General features: G+C 57.0%; 1 protein-coding gene across 5 annotated transcripts in view; it reads left to right on the plus strand.

The window, feature by feature from the left end:
* MAP2K5 (mitogen-activated protein kinase kinase 5) overlaps positions 1 to 15,169 on the plus strand; it is a 271,279-nt gene extending 256,110 nt beyond the window's left edge. For all 5 annotated transcript variants that reach the window (XM_051821811.2, XM_002718071.5, XM_002718072.5 and 2 more), the window contains one exon: positions 14,715 to 15,169. In XM_051821811.2, coding sequence (XP_051677771.2) covers positions 14,715 to 14,819 — 105 coding nt within the window. In that variant the 3' untranslated portion in view covers positions 14,820 to 15,169. The remainder of the gene's footprint in view (positions 1 to 14,714) is intronic.
* The last annotated feature ends 3,138 nt before the right edge of the window (positions 15,170 to 18,307 follow it).

Below are 18,307 nucleotides of genomic sequence, written 5' to 3' on the forward strand. Positions count from 1 at the left end.
TAGGAACATAGTGACACTTCTCCCCATCCTCCCTCCCACCCATGCTCCAACCCTTCCTCCTCCTCCCTCTCACATTCCCACTCTTATTTTTACAAAGATCTATTTTCAGTTTACTTAATGATCATATAGTTAACCTACACTAAGTAAAAGGATTCAACAAATAGTATGAAGAGAGAGGGAAAAAAAGCACTATTCCTCAATGGAAGAGACAAAGGCTGTAACAATCATCGAATCTCAAAATGTCTATTTCATCTCAATACATTACATTTCAGGTACTCTCTTAGTTACCTCACATCAGGGAAAACATACATATCTGTCTTTTTGGTACTGGCTTATTTTACTAAGTATAATGGTTTCCAGTTGCATCCATCTTGCTGCAAAAGATAGGATTTCACTTATTTTAACAGCTGAGTAGTACTCCATAGTGTATATATATACCATAATTTCTTTATCTAGCCAACAATTGATGGACATCTGGGTTGATTCCATATCTTAGCTATTGTGAGTTGTGCTGCAGTGAACATGAGGGTGCTGATAACTCATATACTGATTTCTTTTGGTTTGGGTAAATTCCCTAAAGAAAGAAATAGAAGAAGACATTAAAAATGGAAAAATCATCCATGTTCATGGATTGGAAGAATTAGCATCATCAAAATGTCCATACTACTAAAAGCAATTTACAGATTCAATGTGATCCCAGTCAAAATACTAACGGGGCCAGTGCTGTGGAATCAGGTAGAGCCACCACCTGCAGTGCTGGCATCCCATATGGGCAGCAGTTCAGGTCCTGGCTGCTCCACTTCCAATCCTGCTTTCTGCTATGACCTGGGAAAGCAGTAGAAGACTACCCAAGTCCTTGGGCCCCTGCACTCGCTTGGGAGACCCGAAAGAAGCTCCTGGCTCCTGGCTTCAGATAGGTGTAGCTGCAGCCCTTTCAGCCATCTGAGGAGTGAACCAGCAGATGGAAGACCTCTCTCTCTTTGTCTCTGCCTCTCTATAACTCTGCCTTTCAAATAAATAAATCTTTAAAAAAAGACATACTACAGGCAGTTATAATCAAAACAGCCTGGTACTGACCAACAAAAAACATATTTGTAGACTAGTGGAACAGAATAGAAATTCCAGAAATCCATGTGTCTATAACCAACTTATCTTTGACAAAGGGGCTAAAATCAACCCCTGAAGCAAGGACCATCTCTTTAACAAATGGTGCTGGGGAAGCTGGATCGCCATGTGCAGAAGTATGAAACTAGACCCATGCCTTACACCTTACACAAAAATCTCACAATGGATCAAAGACATAAATCTATGACCCAATACCATCAAATTACTAGAGAATATTGGGGGAACTCTGCAAGACATTGGCTTAGGCAAAGACTTCTTGGAAAAGATCCCAGAAGCACAGGCAGTCAGCCAGCATTGACAAATGGGATTGATTACATCTAGCTAAGAAGCTTCTGCACAGCGAAAGAAACACTTAGCAAAGTGAAGAGGCAACCAACAGAATGGGAAATACTTGCAAACTACACAACTGATAAAAAGTTAACATCCAAAATCTGTAAAGAGCTCAAGAAATTCAACAACAAAACAAACAAGTTTAAGAAATTAATACAAGTAACAGTTAAAAAGGCAAAGGACTTGAACAGGCATTTTTCAAAAGAGGAAATCCAAATGGCCAACAGACACTTGAGAAAATGCTCAGGATCACTAGCCAACAGGGACATGCAAATCAAAATCTAACTCCAGTTAGAATGGCTCTCATACATAAATCAGCAAACAACAAATACTGGCGAGGATGTGGGGGAAAAGGTACCCTGACCCACTGTTGGTGGGAATGTGAGCTGGTAGAGCCACCTGTGGAGAGACCTCGGAAATCTGAATATAGACCTACCATATGATCCAGATTGTATTTTAAAGATTTATTTATTTATTTGAAAGAGAGAAACATTCCACCCACTGATTTACTCCCCATATGACCCAATGGCCAGGGCAGAGCTAGGAGCTTCCTGCAGGTCTCACACGTAGGTGCAGGGACCCAAGCACTTGAGCTAACTCCTGCTGTTTTTCCCAGTCCGCCAGAAGGGAGCTCTATCAAAAGTGGCACAGCCGGGACACAAACTAGTGTCCATATGGGATGCTGGCATCACAGGTGGTGGCTTTACCTGCTATGCCACAACACCAGCCCCAACTTCTAGATTCTTAATTGATGATAAAGTTATCAAATTCTGTGGCCGCCTATAGATCATTAAATGTGAATCATTAATAAAATCATTAAATGGGGTCCGCATTGTGGTGCAGTGGATTAAGCCACCACCTGTGGAGCCACCTCTGGTTTGAGTCCCAGCTGCTCCCCGTCTGATCCCACTCCCTGCTAATGCACCTGGGAAGGCAGCAGAAGATGGCCCAAGTATTGGGCCCCTGCACCCCCGTGGGAGACCCGGGTGGAATTCCAGGCTTCTGGCTTCAGCCTGCCCTCCTCCCCCAGGCCGTTGTGGTCATTTGGGGAGTGAAACAGCAGGTGGGAGATCTCTCATGTTCTCTCCCACTATGCCTTTCAAATAAATAATCTTTTAAAAAACAAAATCATTACATGTAGATTTAGAAACAGGCCATGTCACTAAAAAGGACGTATACTGTTTGATGGTGCTTTATAGACATGCCCAAATTTAAAGCAATCTGATCAATTTACTGTTGAATGAGATTGTGAATTTTACTAGTTCCTGAGGGAACCAGGTAGCCACAGCTGCGTCAAGCAGAATCCTTCGGCTCTGAAAACCTGGTTTAGATCCAGGCACGTGGATGTCTCTGCCGATCCACACTGAATTTCACTGCATGAAAGCCTCCTGGCAGACTGGAGCGCGGCCACCAGCAGAAGTGAGCCTACAGCTAAATAACTTTCTCTTTCCGGGGCCGTGCAGCTCTGCGGAAAGCCAGCCAGCTTATTTGTAACCAGATAAAGTGCGCTCCCCCTGTCATTCATCCCGCGCGTGGCCCCCGGCACCGCCTCGGCAAACACAGGTCGCCGAAACGCGTCTCAGGCTCCCGCACATTTAATTTTCTTCAACATTACCTTGCAAACCACAGTAAATCAATAACAGAATAGTTAAGTACCACAGCTTCTTTGTGTTTTGTTTTAGAAAATATTGCTCAAGGCTAAGAGTGGCTTCTATTGATGATTTTTATTTGCTGCGGGGACGCAAAATGACCAGAATTTTCAAATGGTTTGCTTCCTTTTCCTGGGTTTCTTATTAAAAAAAAAAAAAAGGCAGGAGCGGTTTCGCGTGGAAATCATGGCTTGCTGCTCGCAGAACTCTGGAGTGGCCGGTGATTCTCAGCCCTGTGTATTGCAGCCTGGTCGTGTTGGCCTTTGTTGAGATCTAGCACGTTTTGCAACAGGGCTGCGCCAACCAGCTTCCTGAACACCCCCGCCTCACCCCAGCAAGGCCATGGGGTGGAGAGAAGCTCAGATAACTCAGGGACATCATAGCCAAAAACATAAAAAAAAAAAAATGTGGTGCTTCGTTTAAGCCGATCAGCCCGCAATTGTCAGCAGGTTTTTTTACCCCTCGGTGGTGGCGGTGATTTGCTGGCATCAAGAGCGTCCCACTTGGGCTGCAGTCCCTGTGTGCCTGGTTGGTTTCTCCCTCTTAAGAAACTACTAGAGCTGTTGGTGAGCTGCGTGTTCGAGGTTGGCCAGCTCCGCTTCCCTGGAAGCGGTGACACGGGATATGCAGTGCTGTGCAGAGTTAGCTCTGTGATACCAGGATGTGAAGCCGGGGCCCCGCCTGCCACAGGTGTCCTACCCATCACCATACCCATCACCAGCACTGTCACCGCCCACCTCCCTGTCATCATCTCATACATGCAAGTGCACATGTGTGCACACACACACATGTACACACAGTCTATATCATTGCACGCTCAGGTTGCCTGTGTGTCCATATTTTGTGCCCTTTTTATTCTTAAATTTGGGCTACGTTTGTGATTCAATATCCCTTTTTTATTTCCTGCAACCTTTACTTGTATCTTCTTTTTAACAATTTTGTCATTTGTCTACCTTCCTTTTTCTTTTTTTAAGATTTTATTTATTTGCGAGGCAGAGTTAGAGAGAGAGGTCTTCCATCTGCTGGTTCACTCCCAAATGTCCAAAACGGCCAGAGCTGCACCAGTCCGAAGCCAGGAGCCAGGAGCTTCTTCCAGGTCTCCCACGCGGGTACAGAGGCCCAAAGACTTGGGTCATCTTCTGCTGCCTTCTCAGGCCATTATCGGGGAGCTGTAGAGCAGCCGGGACTTGAACTGGCACCCATATGGGATGCCAGCACTGCAGGCAGCGGCTTTACCCACTATGCCACAGTGCCAGCCCCTCACCTCATCTTTTAAGGACAGAATTCCTAGAAACTGGCGCACAGTGTGTCTGTCCTCATGGTGTTGGCCACAGCTTGCCACAGGTGCTTTGCCAGCTGACAGTGTCCCCTACTAAAGTATGGGTGGGTGTTGTTGTTGCTTTTAAATTTGAAAGGCAGAGGCCAGCACCACAGCTCACTTGGCTAATCCTCCACCTGCAGCGCTGGTACCCCAGGTTCTAGTCCCAGTTGGGGCACCAGATTCTGTCCCGGTTGCTCCTCTTCCAGTCCAGCTCTCTGCTGTGGCCCGGGAAGGCAGTGGAGGATGGCCTGAGTGCTTGGGCCCTGCACCCACATGGGAGACCAGGAGGAGGCACCTGGGTCCCGGCTTCAGATCAGCACAGCGCGCCAGCTGTGGTGGCCATTTTGGGGGTGAACCAACAGAAGGAAGACCTTTCTCTCTGTCTCTCTCTCACTGTCTAACTCTGCCTGTCAAAAAAAAATTGAAAGGCAGATTAATGGAGGGAGGGAGGGAAAGAGATCTTCCATCCACTGGTTCACTCCCCAAATGGCCACAACAGCTGGGCTGATCCAAGTCCAAGGCAGAAACCCAGTGTTCCATCACCAAGCCCTTAGGTCTTCTTCGGCTGCTTTCTCAGGTGCATTCTCAGGGAGCTGGATGGGAAGCGAAGGAGCTGGGCTTTGAACTGGCGCCCATATGGGATGCTGGCACTGCAGATGGCGGCTTTCCCTGCTCAGCCACAGGCCGGCCCCAGCTTTAGTTCTTTTTTTTTTTTTTTTTTTTTTTTGACAGGCAGAGTGGACAGTGAGAGAGAGAGACAGAGAGAAAGGTCTTCCTTTGCCGTTGGTTCACCCTCCAATGGCCGCCGCTGCAGCCGGCGCACCGCGCTGATCCGATGGCAGGAGCCAGGATCCAGGTGCTTTTCCTGGTCTCCCATGGGGTGCAGGGCCCAAGCACCTGGGCCATCCTCCACTGCACTCCCTGGCCATAGCAGAGAGCTGGCCTGGAAGAGGGGCAACCGGGACAGAATCCGGCGCCCCAACCGGGACTAGAACCCGGTGTGCCGGCGCCGCAAGGTGGAGGATTAGCCTATTGAGCCACGGCGCCGGCCTGCTTTAGTTCTTAAAATTAGTCCTTACTACTGTTGTGGTCCTGTGCAGTCAGTGTTGGTTTAAACTGATCCATTTGTTAGAGTTCCTTTGTCCTTGTTGCTGTCACACCTGCTCCCTCCCGCGGTTTCTCTTCCTTTCTGAAGTGCGTTGGGAGTTCTGTTCGGAAGGGTCTGTCAGTGACAGAACCATCTCAAGTTTTGCTCTCAGATTGGCGGCCTTTTGCCCGGACTCCTGACTGCTGGTGTAATTGGGTTTAGGAGCTCAGCTTGACCTTGGTGATATTCGGGTGTCTCCCGGCTTCTGCTCCTGCTGCCGAGCCGCCCCTCTTTGTGGGTGACACGTCCTGCTCCCTGGTCTTTGGCAGTCTGCAGTTCCACGCGGGTTTTCCGGGTGCTTGTCGCAGTGTCACAGATGGCCGCTGTGAGGACGCTGCCTCTCCTGCTTGTGTCTGGGCCCTTCCCACCCTCTCCTCTCCCAGGCGTGGGGAGCATCTGCCCCCGGGCCATATAAGGCGTGCACAGTTGTGTGTTCTGGCCCTGGCCAGGCAACCACATCTATACACACATCTGTGTATAGCAGGCTAATGTGTAAGGTGGCAATTTCATATGGCCCGTGAATGATGCTGTAATTACTCAAATGGCCCTTGGCAGAAAGAAGAACAGTTTCCTCAGTCCTGCAGCCTTTCTCAGGAGTGGGCATTTAGCCTAGCAGTTGAGGTACCCTGTCCCGTATCGGTGTAACTGGATTCAATTTCCAACTCCAGCTCCTGGCTCCAGGTTGCTGCCAGTGCAGACCCCGGGGGACAGCAGTGGTGGCTCAAGTCACCGGGTTTCTGACTGGGATTCAGTTCCCGGCTCCCACCTGTGATCATTACACAGTGTAGATGTGTATCAAGTAATCACACAATAGCCCGTGAATATGTACAATTAAAATAATAACATAAAAAAGAACAGAATACCCTGGCCCTGCGTGCATTATAGGGGGGAGGAGGAGGAGGGGTGGCCCAGGGGGCGGGAGCTGCAGGCTCACCTCTCAGGCGTGGGTCCTCGCTGACACCCCCTCGTCCCCACCCCTCTGTGCATTTGCCCAGCCCAAGACTGACTGGAGAGCAGCACACTGGCTGCTGTACACCTGCCCGGTCCCACCTGAGGCTCCTGCCTGGGCAGCCACCACAGGCCCCTGAAACGGGCCATTCACACAGGCCAGCTCCCTGAGACACACTCTCAGCAGTGCCAGCCACCCCACCCCGGCTGTGGCCCCTCCCCCACACCACGCTGCCCCGGGCCCTGTGGCTGCGCACAGAGACCCCTGGGGACATCCTGTTGTCCCGGCAGGCCACTTTCTGACCAGTTACTCTGTGTAGGAACACATAGATGCACTCAGATGAAAGGTGGAGAGCTCCTTGACCCCCTTAGATGCCGGGGCCCCATCTAGGATGGCTGGAGGTAAGCAATTTGCCACTAATAATTGAATATTTGGGGGGACAACATCTACTTCTGTAGCAGTTGGGAAGAATAAACTCAGGAGGCTTGATTGAAACGGCGTGTCGCCGCTGCAGGCCACTTCTGAGGTCTTACAAGAAATGAAGGGCAGGAAGAGGACCCCTCCCTCCCCCAGCCGCTGGGAAAGCTTCAGAAACCAGAGGCGAGACGGCAGTGCTCAGACCTGCACGGGAGGGCTCCGTGTGTGTGTGGCAGTAACCCGGTTACACTGGGCTGGGTAGACGACAGGCCGACTCCATGCTCGCACCCCCAGCTCACTGCTGCACCCCCACATGCTGACCCTCGGGCAGTGACAGCCCTCACTTCCGGTTCTGCAGCCCCACCCTGGAACAGAGAGAAAGCTGCAGCGTTGTGTTGAAGGGTGCTTATGTGGGTGGCCCCAGCCAGGGGTAAACAGCGGCACGAGGGACTCAGGGCCCCCTGGAGCCACCAGTGGAGACTGCAGCTTCCGCGTGGGGGGGGGGGCTGTCTTCCAGTGTTGCCACCCCCACCCCAGGGAGAGGGCTCAGGGTGCTGTCACCACGGAAGTCCCTCCCCCCGACCCCGTCTTTCACAGGTGAGGCAGCTTTGGGCCTCCACACCTTCACGGCCAGAGGCACTGCCCGGGGCTCCTCACCGTTTCCCGCACAGGGGCGAAGCCTCAGTTTCTCCCTGCTGAGCCCCTCCTTGGGCCCCCTGCACCGCAGGCTGGCAACATGGTCTGCCAGGTATCCCCGGCGATTCCCTGGGGGGCACACCCGGCCTGCCAGCAAGCCCCGGCGCCCAGGGACCCCCATGATGTATTATCTCCTGTGATTAACGTGAGGAGGGCTGCCCGCTGCCCTGCCACTCGTGGGCAGTTCAGCAGACAGTGGACATCCGTGAGCCCGTCCGTGGATTATGTGAGCGCTCTGCTCGGAAGTGTACAGTTTGAACAGTGGAGCCCTTCTCACTGCAGGACCTCGTACCGATGTGAGAAGTGGGGTGGGTCATATTTAGCATGCATTGTGAGCGTTCATCGTAGACAAGTACTCTGTAAAGTCGTCCTTGACGCTGTGCTTAAGGACCCAGAGCTCTGTGTCAGGGTTGTGGGGCACACGCGGTCACATCCACTGCAGCCTTCAGTTTATCTCGCTGTGTCGTCCCTGTAGCCTGGTGTCCAAGGGGTCCCCGCTCTCTCGCTGTGTCGTCCCTGTAGCCTGGTGTCCAACAGAGCCCCGCTCTCTCGCTGTGTCGTCCCTGAAGCCTGGTGTCCAAGGGATCCCCGCTCTCTTGCTGTGTCGTCCCCATAGCCTGGTGTCTAAGGGATCCCCACTCTCTCGCTGTGTCGTCCCTGTAGCCTGGTGTCCAACAGAGCCCCGCTCTCTCGCTGTGTCGTCCCTGTAGCCTGGTGTCCAAGGGGTCCCCACTCTCTCGCTGTGTCGTCCCTGTAGCCTGGTGTCCAAGGGATCCCCACTCTCTCGCTGTGTCGTCCCTGTAGCCTGGTGTCCAAGGGATCCCCACTCTCTCGCTGTGTCGTCCCCGTAGCCTGATGTCCAAGGGGTCCCCACTCTCTCGCTGTGTCGTCCCCATAGCCTGGTGTCCAAGGGATCCCCGCTCTCTCGCTGTGTCGTCCCCATAGCCTGGTGTCCAAGGGATCCCCGCTCTCTCGCTGTGTCGTCCCCATAGCCTGGTGTCCAAGGGATCCCCGCTCTCTCGCTGTGTCGTCCCCATAGCCTGGTGTCCAAGGGATCCCCGCTCTCTCGCTGTGTCGTCCCCGAAGCCTGGTGTCCAAGGGATCCCCGCTGTCTCGCTGTGTCGTCCCTGTAGCCTGGTGTCCAAGGGAGCCCCGCTCTCTCGCTGTGTCGTCCCCATAGCCTGGTGTCCAAGGGATCCCTGCTCTCTCGCTATGTTGTCCCAATAGCCTGGTGTCCAAGGGATCCCCACTTCTCAGCTTAGCCCCCATTAAAACCAGCGTAGACACTTGGAAAAGGAATAGCAGAAAAGTTTTTCTTGCCAAGTGTCTGCGCCAGCAGAGGATCCCTGTGAATTGCACAGGCGAGCCGGGAGGCACTCAAAGCCTGGGGGAGCTGCCTCGCACCCCCGCCCCTGGCACACACACACACCCCTTGTGCACGTGACCAGCCACTGCACACAGCTGCACCCATTCGCGTGGTCTCGGTGGCTGACACAGCCCTCGGCATTCACAGGTGATCCCAGTCGTCAGCCCACGTGTCCCAGGCTGAGTGCTGTGCGTGCACAGACCTAGCGAGCGCTGAACCTGCAGAGAGCGGCGTCCATGCAGCGCAGCACTCTGAGCTCATCAGAGCTAAGTGTATTCAGTACGTGTGCACTTAGATGTGCATTTAATTCTGCTGGGTCACCCCCACAAACGCCCACAACTGGCAGGGCTAAGCCAGGGCTAAGGCCAAGAGCCAGGTACTATATCCAGGTCTCTCTTCCACGTGGGTGGCAGGGCCCCAACCAGTTGAGCCATCATCTGCTGCTTCCCTGGGTGTGCATTAGCAGGAAGCTGGCATTGGAAGGCAGAGACAGGAGTCAAACCCAGGCACTCCATACAGGGGTGTGGGCATCTTAACCTGCTAGGCCAAAGGCACACCGCTTTGGTATTTTCTCGTATACGTTTTTAGAAATAGGAAGGGGTACTCAAAAGGTGCTGGAAAATCATCTATGAAAAACTGCGTAGATGTCAATTGTTTTTGCACCAAAACCAATTTAATTCCATTTTTCCATGGACTTTATGAAGTATCCTTATATAGTTAAAAAAAAAAAAAACTTTACTAACAGAATTTGAATGAAACCACCCAAAGGACCCCCAGCTCATGTCCCCTACGCTGTCTGCTCTTTGAGGTCCCGTCTAGCCCTAAGGCTCCTCCACCAGTGCTGAGAAGGGACAGACGGAGGGGTTGCCCCTGCCGGGGGGGTGGGGGTGGGGGTCCTGCAGGGCAGTGCAGAGCGCCTCAGAGCAAGCAAGTGGAGCAAGGAGCAGGAGGTGGGCTTTGGGGGCCCCTCCAGCCTCTCAGATCCCCCTATGTTTTTTAAAGATTTATTTATTTATTTATTTGGAAGTCAGAGTTACAGAGACAGAGAGAGATCTTCCATGGGCTGGTTGACTCCCCAGATGGCTGCAACAGCCAGGGCTGCCAAGGCAAAGCCAGGAGCTTCTTCCAGGCCTCCCACTTGGGTAGCAGGGGCCTGAACACTTGGGCCATCCTCCACTGCTTTCCCAGGCCATGAGCAGGAAGCTGGATTGGAAGTGGAGCAGCTGGGACTTGAACCTGTGCCCACTGTGGGATGCTGTCTCTGCAGAAGGCAGCTTAACCCACTGTACCACAGCGCCAGCCCCTCAAATCGCATTTCCAGGCACCCGCCTACTCACACCTCATGAGCAGTTTGTTGGACTCTGCTAGTTTCACACTTGCCCAGGATGCACCTGCGCCACGCTTGCCTGCTCCCATAGGTTCACGGGCCCATGGCATCCACTCCCACGCCGCATCCTCAGTGGGAGAAGGCGCCAGGGGCTCACCCTGAGGCAGCAGAGACCGTGGCTAGAACAGTCTCTAAGCCTCTCCCCAGACTGCTCACCCCACCCTCACTTCTGGGGTGCCCTCGGGGGACCTCCAGCGTAGCATCAGGTAAGATGGGCTCACACACCGCAGAATGCAGTGGCCTGGGCAGGTGGGCAGGAAGGTGGTTGGGCGGTCTCGGATGGGGAGTTGGCCCTGCCGAGGTAGAACCCGGGTTTGGGGATCATCTGCCACTGGACATCCTGTGCCTACTGGCTCTTTCTGACCTACCCTCCCGGGCCTGCTCCCCGCAGCCCTGGGAGACTTCTTCTGGGCCCTGGGTCCATTCTCCTGGTCTCTCCAGAGCCGAGGCCCATGGAGAAAACGCACAGAGCCCAGGGAGCTGGGGTCCTCAGACCACCCGAGGCTGGTTCCCTGCAGCAGGTACCGGCCACCTCCTGTCCTGGTGCTGTTGAGAAGGGACAGTTGTGGCTGCGGGCTTGGCTCTGGAGTCGGCGCACAGGCGAGCTCTGTGGCCTTGCACAAGCTTCTTAATCTTTCTGTGTGTTAGTTTGCTCCACTGTACAATGGAGGTAACCTTAATTTGCAGTACAGTTGCTGGGTGTGGGAGAAGGCTCTGGGCAGGGAGGCCAAGCATGCACGTGCCTTTGTGGTACCCAAATTTCCACTTGTCCATTAAGAAGTAGTTGTGGAGCACCTAGAATGTAACTTTAAATATACTTTAGTTTGATAATAGCTTGAGCTCCCATACGACGCTCCTTTTTTAAAAAGCAGAAATACAAGGCAGTCTGCCCACTCAGTAGGCGGGCGGGCAGGCGGGCAGCGGGGTGCCTTCCTGGCTCTGTGGCTTTTTCCAGAACCTGAGCTTCCTTCACCTGAAAGGCGAGGTACCAGGATGGCACCAGAGGGCCGTGTGGATGCCGGGCCTCGGCCAGCGCCTGGGCACAGCCAGTGCTCGGTGCATCAAGGGGTCATAGAAACAGGCAAATAACTCGTCCACGCCGTCGGCGCTGACTGAGGACCAGGCACTGGCCCAGACCTTCCCGCCATACCAGCAAACTAGGAGATGATTCAGACGGAGCACGAAGCTCTGTGGAAGTTACAGAAAGAGAAGACAGGGCGGGGACCGCGACGAGTAAACTCGAGTTTGGAAGAAATTCAAAACCCCACTAAGGACGACGGGCAGTGAGTGAGCACTAGGCTAGGAGCCCAGATCCGGGAGGGGCTCGGGAGCGCCCTGCTGTCCATCTGTCAGGGCGGGGGCACAGAGGAGGAGAGTCAGAGCCCAGGGGGTCTCCAGGGCCTGGGGGAGGGGAATGTGGGACAGGTGCAGCTGCTCTCGGTGCCTAAGCTTCCGCCAGGCCCCTCCTGCTCCTCCCCGGCCCATCCCACCTCCGGTGCTCCCGTCCTTTCCCCTCGTTCTTCTCCATCTTCCGTGGCGGAGTCTGTGGACCAGGCTACTTCAGACCTCGGCCCTGAGAGAATCCAGGAAATGAGAGAGGCCTCCGCTGCCTGGTTATGGGACTAGAGAGGCCACTCAGCCCGGCTCCCCCACCATGGCTGCCGGCACCCAGGCCAGGGCAGGGGATGGGGCGGTCACCTGGGTCCCAGCTCCGTTGATCCTGTAGCCCAACAGGGTCACAGGAGTAGGCCAAGGGCAGGACAGGAATGTCAGGGCCAGGCCTCGGCGACAGCCCAGCACGCAGCACCGTCCAGAGCCGTCCTGGCCCATGGGCAGCTCAGGGCAGCCTGGCCATCTTCAGGTGTCCTCCAGAACTGTTGCATTGTGTGTTGTGGTCTAGGAGGGAAGGCAGGAGGACCCGGGCCCTTCCGTGGAGCCAGCCCGAAGCCTGCCGCTGGGCAGGATCCAGAAGACCTGGCTCAGGCCAGCTTTCAGTTGGTCACTTCCCTCCCTGGGCTCCAGCGTCCACCTCTGTAATATGGGCCGATGCTGGAACTTCCCATTTGGGGCTGATGGGAGGGGGAGAGGAGTGAGGGGGCTGTCACTCAGGACCTGGGGCAGTCCAGCTCACAGCCCCACATTGCCACGGGAGAAAAGAGGCAGCCCCTGGCCTGCCTGGGAGAGCCCAGGGCAGGGGGCTGCAGCTGGAGGGACTGTGGCCCAGGCCCCTGCTCTGGGAACCCAGGCAGGTCGGCTGTGACCCCATGGCCTCCATCTCTGTGTGTGTGTGTGTGTGTGTGTGTGTGTGTAAGAGACTCGGACAGCGCAGCGCCCACCTCTGTGAGTTAGTGCTGCCTTGGCTGCCCGTAGCAGGAACCAACCCTGGCTGCAGGCAGAGCGAGGGCCCCCTCCCTCCATGCCACTTCTCTGGCTCATGTTCCTGCATGGCCCAAGGCAGTCACAGGGCACAACACAGGGTGCCAAGAGAGGCTGGGGTCTCCTGCTGTGTCCACCGGACCCCAGCGCCATCTCTGCCTGTAGTCCCTTCTCCGATCTCCCACTCTGTCAGCAATGGCCGGGGCAACCCCAGCCGTCCTAGCCCCTCCTTGCAGGTGGCATGAGGCGCCGAGGGTCTCCACACAGTAGGCAGGCGGGCAGCGTGTCCAGCAGCACAGGGCGCCTGGGCAAGGCCAGCCGCGCAGTGTGGCCCCCGGCTCTTCCTGTGCCGCAGAGGCCACCGCCTCGCTCTCCTCCCACGGTTCCGCTCGGCTCATTTCCGAACAGATGATGAGGGAGATGGAGCATGTGGGCCCAAAGTCACCGGCATTCTGGGAGAGTGACACCGTGTTCCCCGGGCGGGGGTGGGGGCCGGCTCTGGGGCACAGCTTCCGCCTTGTTCTCCGCAAGGACACAGGCTCACCTCTGCGAGCCCTGGAAAGCAAGGATGCTCTCTGTCCAGGCAGAGATCTGGGGCTGTGGGCAGAGGCAGGTATGTTACCCAGAGGAGCAAAAGGAAGCCCAGGTCCTCCCTCCCGGGCCTCCCCGGCCTCGGCCGCACCCCCAGGCCACTGCCACCTGTGGGCATCCACCAGCCAGGCCTCCACCCCCTCTCCACAGTCCCTGCTCTCTTGGGAGACATCCCCCACAGCGCAGTACCTAAGTGGATCATAGGAGGCACCCAGCTGATGTCCTGGCCCTGTGCTGGCTGTCTGGGCACCCTCTGGGTGCATTTCCTGCCTCCCTGCACCTGACAGCACCCTGCGTGCCTCTGAGCTCGGCCCGTGGGCGGTGCTCCTTTCTTGCCCGAGTCGGGGAGGCCCGGTTGTTCAGAAGGCACACATCTCAGCTCTGACCTGTGATCCAGGTGGGTCTGCAGGCCCCTCTCCCCACCCCGGCCCGGTCCTTGACAGCTCTTGCAGACACTGGCTGGGGCGGGGTACCTGGGCCCTTGGGTCTCAAGCAGGTCCCTGGGGACTGGCCATCCCTAAGGGACGCAGGGCAAGGCTGAGTGCATTGAGAATGGAGAGGAAATGGAGGAAGGACCAGGAGGGGCTGTAGAAGGAGCAAGCAGCCCCTCCCCCGCCCCGGTCTCCCTCCAGGCTTCCCTTTTGCCACGCAGGCTGCACAACTTGGGGTAGGGGCAGGAGCTGCCAGGTGTTGAGTTCCTAAGCCGAGAAGCCTCCTGGGGAGGATAGGGAATACTTTTCAGGGTTCCTTGACTCATGGCCAGGGCAGCCCTGTGGCTGTCCCTGCTCGTTTCTTGCCTGGGAACTCCCAGGAAGGCCTGAGATCATGGACTGTGAGTCTTGGTGCTTCAGGACAGCTGGGGAGGGGCGTGGTCTGCCCCGGGGGCAAAGTAGGTTAGACCCAGGGACAGGCCACATGGGGACAGCCCAGGAGCCAGAGTGACCTCACATCTGGCACGCCCTTCTTACCCCTCCCCACTTCCCTGGCCCGGGTGCCTTCCCTCTGATCCAAGGATGTGATGTGTAGGAAGCCTTGGACGAGGGAGGCGACTGCAAGGGACTGGCGCAGCCTCTGTCTGGTTGATTCTTTGCCCTCTGCGCATCTCTGGGCCGGAGGGACTGGGCAGCATCCGCGCTGGCTGGGCTTCCAGGAAAAGGGAACAGGGGCTGGTGGGCGAGCACTGCCCTGTCTCCCACCTCCACCTGCAGGCTCCGGGTCCCTCCCTGCTCCTTGTGTGCCTCAGTTGTTCAGGGCTGCTTGCTGCCTCCTCACCTCCCTGGGGTTAGGGGTGGGGCGTTGGGGGGTGGGGTCAGAGCAGGCCCTGGACCACGCCTATCACAACCCCACTCCTCTTCTGCAGGGCCACCCATTCATCATGCAGTTCAACGATGGGAACGCCACCGTGGTGTCCATGTGGGTGTGCAGGGCCCTGGAGGAGAGGCGGAGCCAGCAGGGGCCCCCGTGAGGCCACCACGCGGTGCTGAAAGCCCAGGACCGGTCACCGAGGGGGCCAGCCCACCTGCTGCCCCTGCTGCGCCCTGCTTGCCACCTGTACAGAAGAGCTTTGCTGGGCCCGGCTTCCCTGCCCTCACCGCCCCTCTGCCGGCAGATGAGCCTGCCTAGGGAGTCCCCGGGGCCAGCCCTGCCGGGCAACCCTCACCCGCTCCTGTCTGGAGGCACCGGCTCCTGTGGGTGGGGGAGGGGAGAGGCACCAAAAACAGAGGCTCATCTGGCCCCACCCCCCTTCTGTTTTATATGTAAAGGGGCGGGCCCCTGCCAGCAGCACTGATGGGAATAAAAGGATCACTGCTTTGAGACCCTCGTGTGAGACTTGTGTCCGCGCGCATCTGCCGCCCACCCAGCGTGGCGAGCAGGCAGGGGTCCCCGCTTCAACAGGGATGCGTGTGCCCAGGCATCTGCGGGGACCCCATGTGCTTCCTGCACAGTCCAACCCATCAGACAGATGAGACAGCCAGACCTGGAAGGGCCTGAGCCAGGAGCCATGGCAAGGAGTAGCCGAGCCAGGACGAGAGCCCAGAGGCAGGCCCCCACCCTGGGCACCTTCCTGAACTACACTTTGCTGGGACTGTGGGGCCAGCAGTGACAGCAGCTCGCACACACTGATCTGAGCAGGATGGCCCAGGGAGCGACAGGAGACCCAGAGCTGGGGAGAGGCCCAGCCCTGCTGTGCTAACGTCCTGCCCCGAGCGCACACGCACCAAGCCTGTGTCACCTTGGGCCATTCGCAGCCACCCTTGGGTGAACCGCCGCCGGGTGGGGCTGGCTGCTCCCACTTCTCGGGTGAGAAACCGAGGCTCCAGGAGACTCAGGGTTACACTCAGTGGTCTGAGTGGCATCTCCGCGAACTCCTGATCCGACACGGGTCCCAAGGCCCCTCCCACTGCCTTCCGACATTTCCACCATTTCCGTGTTCCCAGCACCCAAGGCAAAGCCCCTTCCTGTCCCCCCCCCCCCCCCCCCCGCGCCGCCTACCAGGAACCCTGTCATCTTTGTCAGTTATCCTTGGCTCCTTTGCTGCCTGTCCTGGTCCCAGCCCCCGTAACACCCGCAACCTCCTGCCAGGCTCCCACCCCCACCTCGCCCACGCCATCCATTCTCCACGGGGCAGATCCCAGCCCTCCCTCCCTTCTCAGCACTTCCAGGGGCTCCCACATCACGTGGAGGCCGAAGCCAAGAGCCAGCAAGGCCTCAGTGCCCTCATCTCTGCCCTCAGCCATCGCCCCCACTTTGCCCTTCACTGCAGCCGGCTGCCTCCTCACTGCTCCTCGAGCCCCAGGCACGTCCCAGGGCCACAGACAGCAGAGGCGCGGGGCCACCGAGGGTGCACGCTCGCTCCGAGGTGCAGAGCTGCCGCTGCAAAGCCGGGGCCATGCCAGGAGTCTGAATCCACAGATGTGCCTCCTCTCCTACCTTTCCCGACCCGCAAAAGGAGAACACAAACTGGGAAGGCTGAGCCGCATGTGCAAGGGAACACCACGTGGGAGAACTTGTGGACACGCACACACCCCAAGGAGCACCTGCAGCTGATGTGATGCCGATGATGTCTTTGTACTCAAAGATTGGAACACCCATCCCCCACGGATCCACGGGGCTCATGGCTGCACCCACAGATCTAACCGTGAGATGAAAGTCACAGCCTGGGCGCTCAGTGCCCCTTGGCCTCACTCCTAGCCCCATGGGCTTTGTTGCTGTGTCACTCACCTGACTTTCCATCTTCTCTCTCCTGCCTTCCCCACCCCTAAGTAGAAAGGTACTTCCACAGGGTTGAGGTTTGGGTTGGGTTTGTCCACACCCTACCTGTGCAAAGAGCAGAGCCCAGCCCCAGAGGTGCACAGTGCGTTTGTTGGCCAGGTGGCCAAGAGAGCAGAGCCGCGATTCCCGGCACACACTGGGACCAGGGCCCGTGCAAGGCCACAGGCCATTGGATTTTCTGAGGCAGAGTCTGGGTCAGCCCATTTTGAATCACACTTCTCAAGGCGCAGGCCTCCAGCTGCCCCTGGGCCTCAGGCCTGGTGTCTATCTCAGGGTGCACCTGCCTGGGGCAGGGGCTGGGTGGATCACAGAATTGGCCATGAAGACTGTGCTCCCGGCCCGGTGCTCAGGGCAAGGAGAGCTTCGAGCAGCAGCTGGCTTAGCCTTCCCAGGAAGAGGTGCCCAGCCAGTGGGGAGAGCCCAGGAGCCCCTCCCTAAAAGGCAAAGCAGCCACCACCAAGGCTTAAGGCTCAGCCTTTCTGTGAGGAGGTGCACCAGCAAGCCTGGCATCCCCAAGTCCTGCACTGGGGGAAGAAGGAGAGAGGAGCAGGTGTCGAGCCTGGCACTGGGCTTACGGCCGACTTTCTAGCAACTCATTTAATCCCCATCACAACCCTGTGTGGTGGCTGGTGGCCTTAGGATTCCGCCCATTCTACAGGGGGAGCAACTGGAGCCCAGAGAGGCTGAATGGCTTGCCCAGGATTACCCGACAAGCAGGCAGTAGAGCACTGTTATACGACTTCACACCAGGGCTCTGGAAGTCAGCTCCACACACACGTCCCACGTGTCCACGCGTGCACACCTGGCGCAGCCTCTAGCACCAAGGTGTTCAGATCCAGGTGTGTGGTTGCAGACTGTCCGTACCTCTGGGAGCAGGGCCCAGCTCCACAGGGATGCATAGCGCCCCCCAGCGGCCCCAAGAAGCACTGCTCTCGACAGTATGGAAGCTCGGGACCTGGCCACCGGCTCCCTGGGTAAACTCGGACAAAGCATGTGTCCTCTCTGGGCCTCAGTGTCCTCACCTGCCCCTGCAGGGATTGAGCTCACTGCGTCCTGGAGCTCCTCCTAGCCCGGGGGTCTCACCGTGTGCAGCCATGGACCCCCGGGAGCAGCCCCGCCCCCAGTACATCATGCACCCACCTGCATGCACACACGTGGTTCTGTTCCCAAGCTGATGGCTCCTGGGCCCCTGTGCCCATGTCCTTGGGACCCCAGGTGGCCATCCCCTGCTTTGGGACAGCCCCCAATGACTGGGAGACCCCTCTGGCGGGAGGCAAGGCCCTCCTCCTTGGCCATCTAGGCTCAGTCACTCCTCTGGTCACCCGTAGTAGCCTGTGGCTGAGCTGCCCTTGCCATTGGCCTTGCCAGTTAGAGCACAGCAGGGCAAGAACATGCTCCCCTCTGCCTGCAACCCCGGCCCCAGTCCTGTCCTTGTCCATGAAGTCCTGTTAGTCCCAGTAAGAATGTGAGTTCTGTGTTCTCAGCCACAGAGACTCAGGGAGCGAAGGGTGCAGAGGGAGGCAGTGCCCAGGCCGGCTGGCAGCAGGGCAGCAGGCAGTGGGAGCACGAGGGCCAGAGGGAGCCAGCCCTGATGGCTTACAGCTGCCCAGGTGGGACCCCGACTCCTAGGTGGACCCCCACGACTGTACCTGGCCAGGTCCCAGCTTCCACACTGAGAGA

Source organism: Oryctolagus cuniculus, chromosome 12 (genome assembly GCF_964237555.1).
Source record: "Oryctolagus cuniculus chromosome 12, mOryCun1.1, whole genome shotgun sequence".
NCBI classification, from domain to species: domain Eukaryota; kingdom Metazoa; phylum Chordata; class Mammalia; order Lagomorpha; family Leporidae; genus Oryctolagus; species Oryctolagus cuniculus.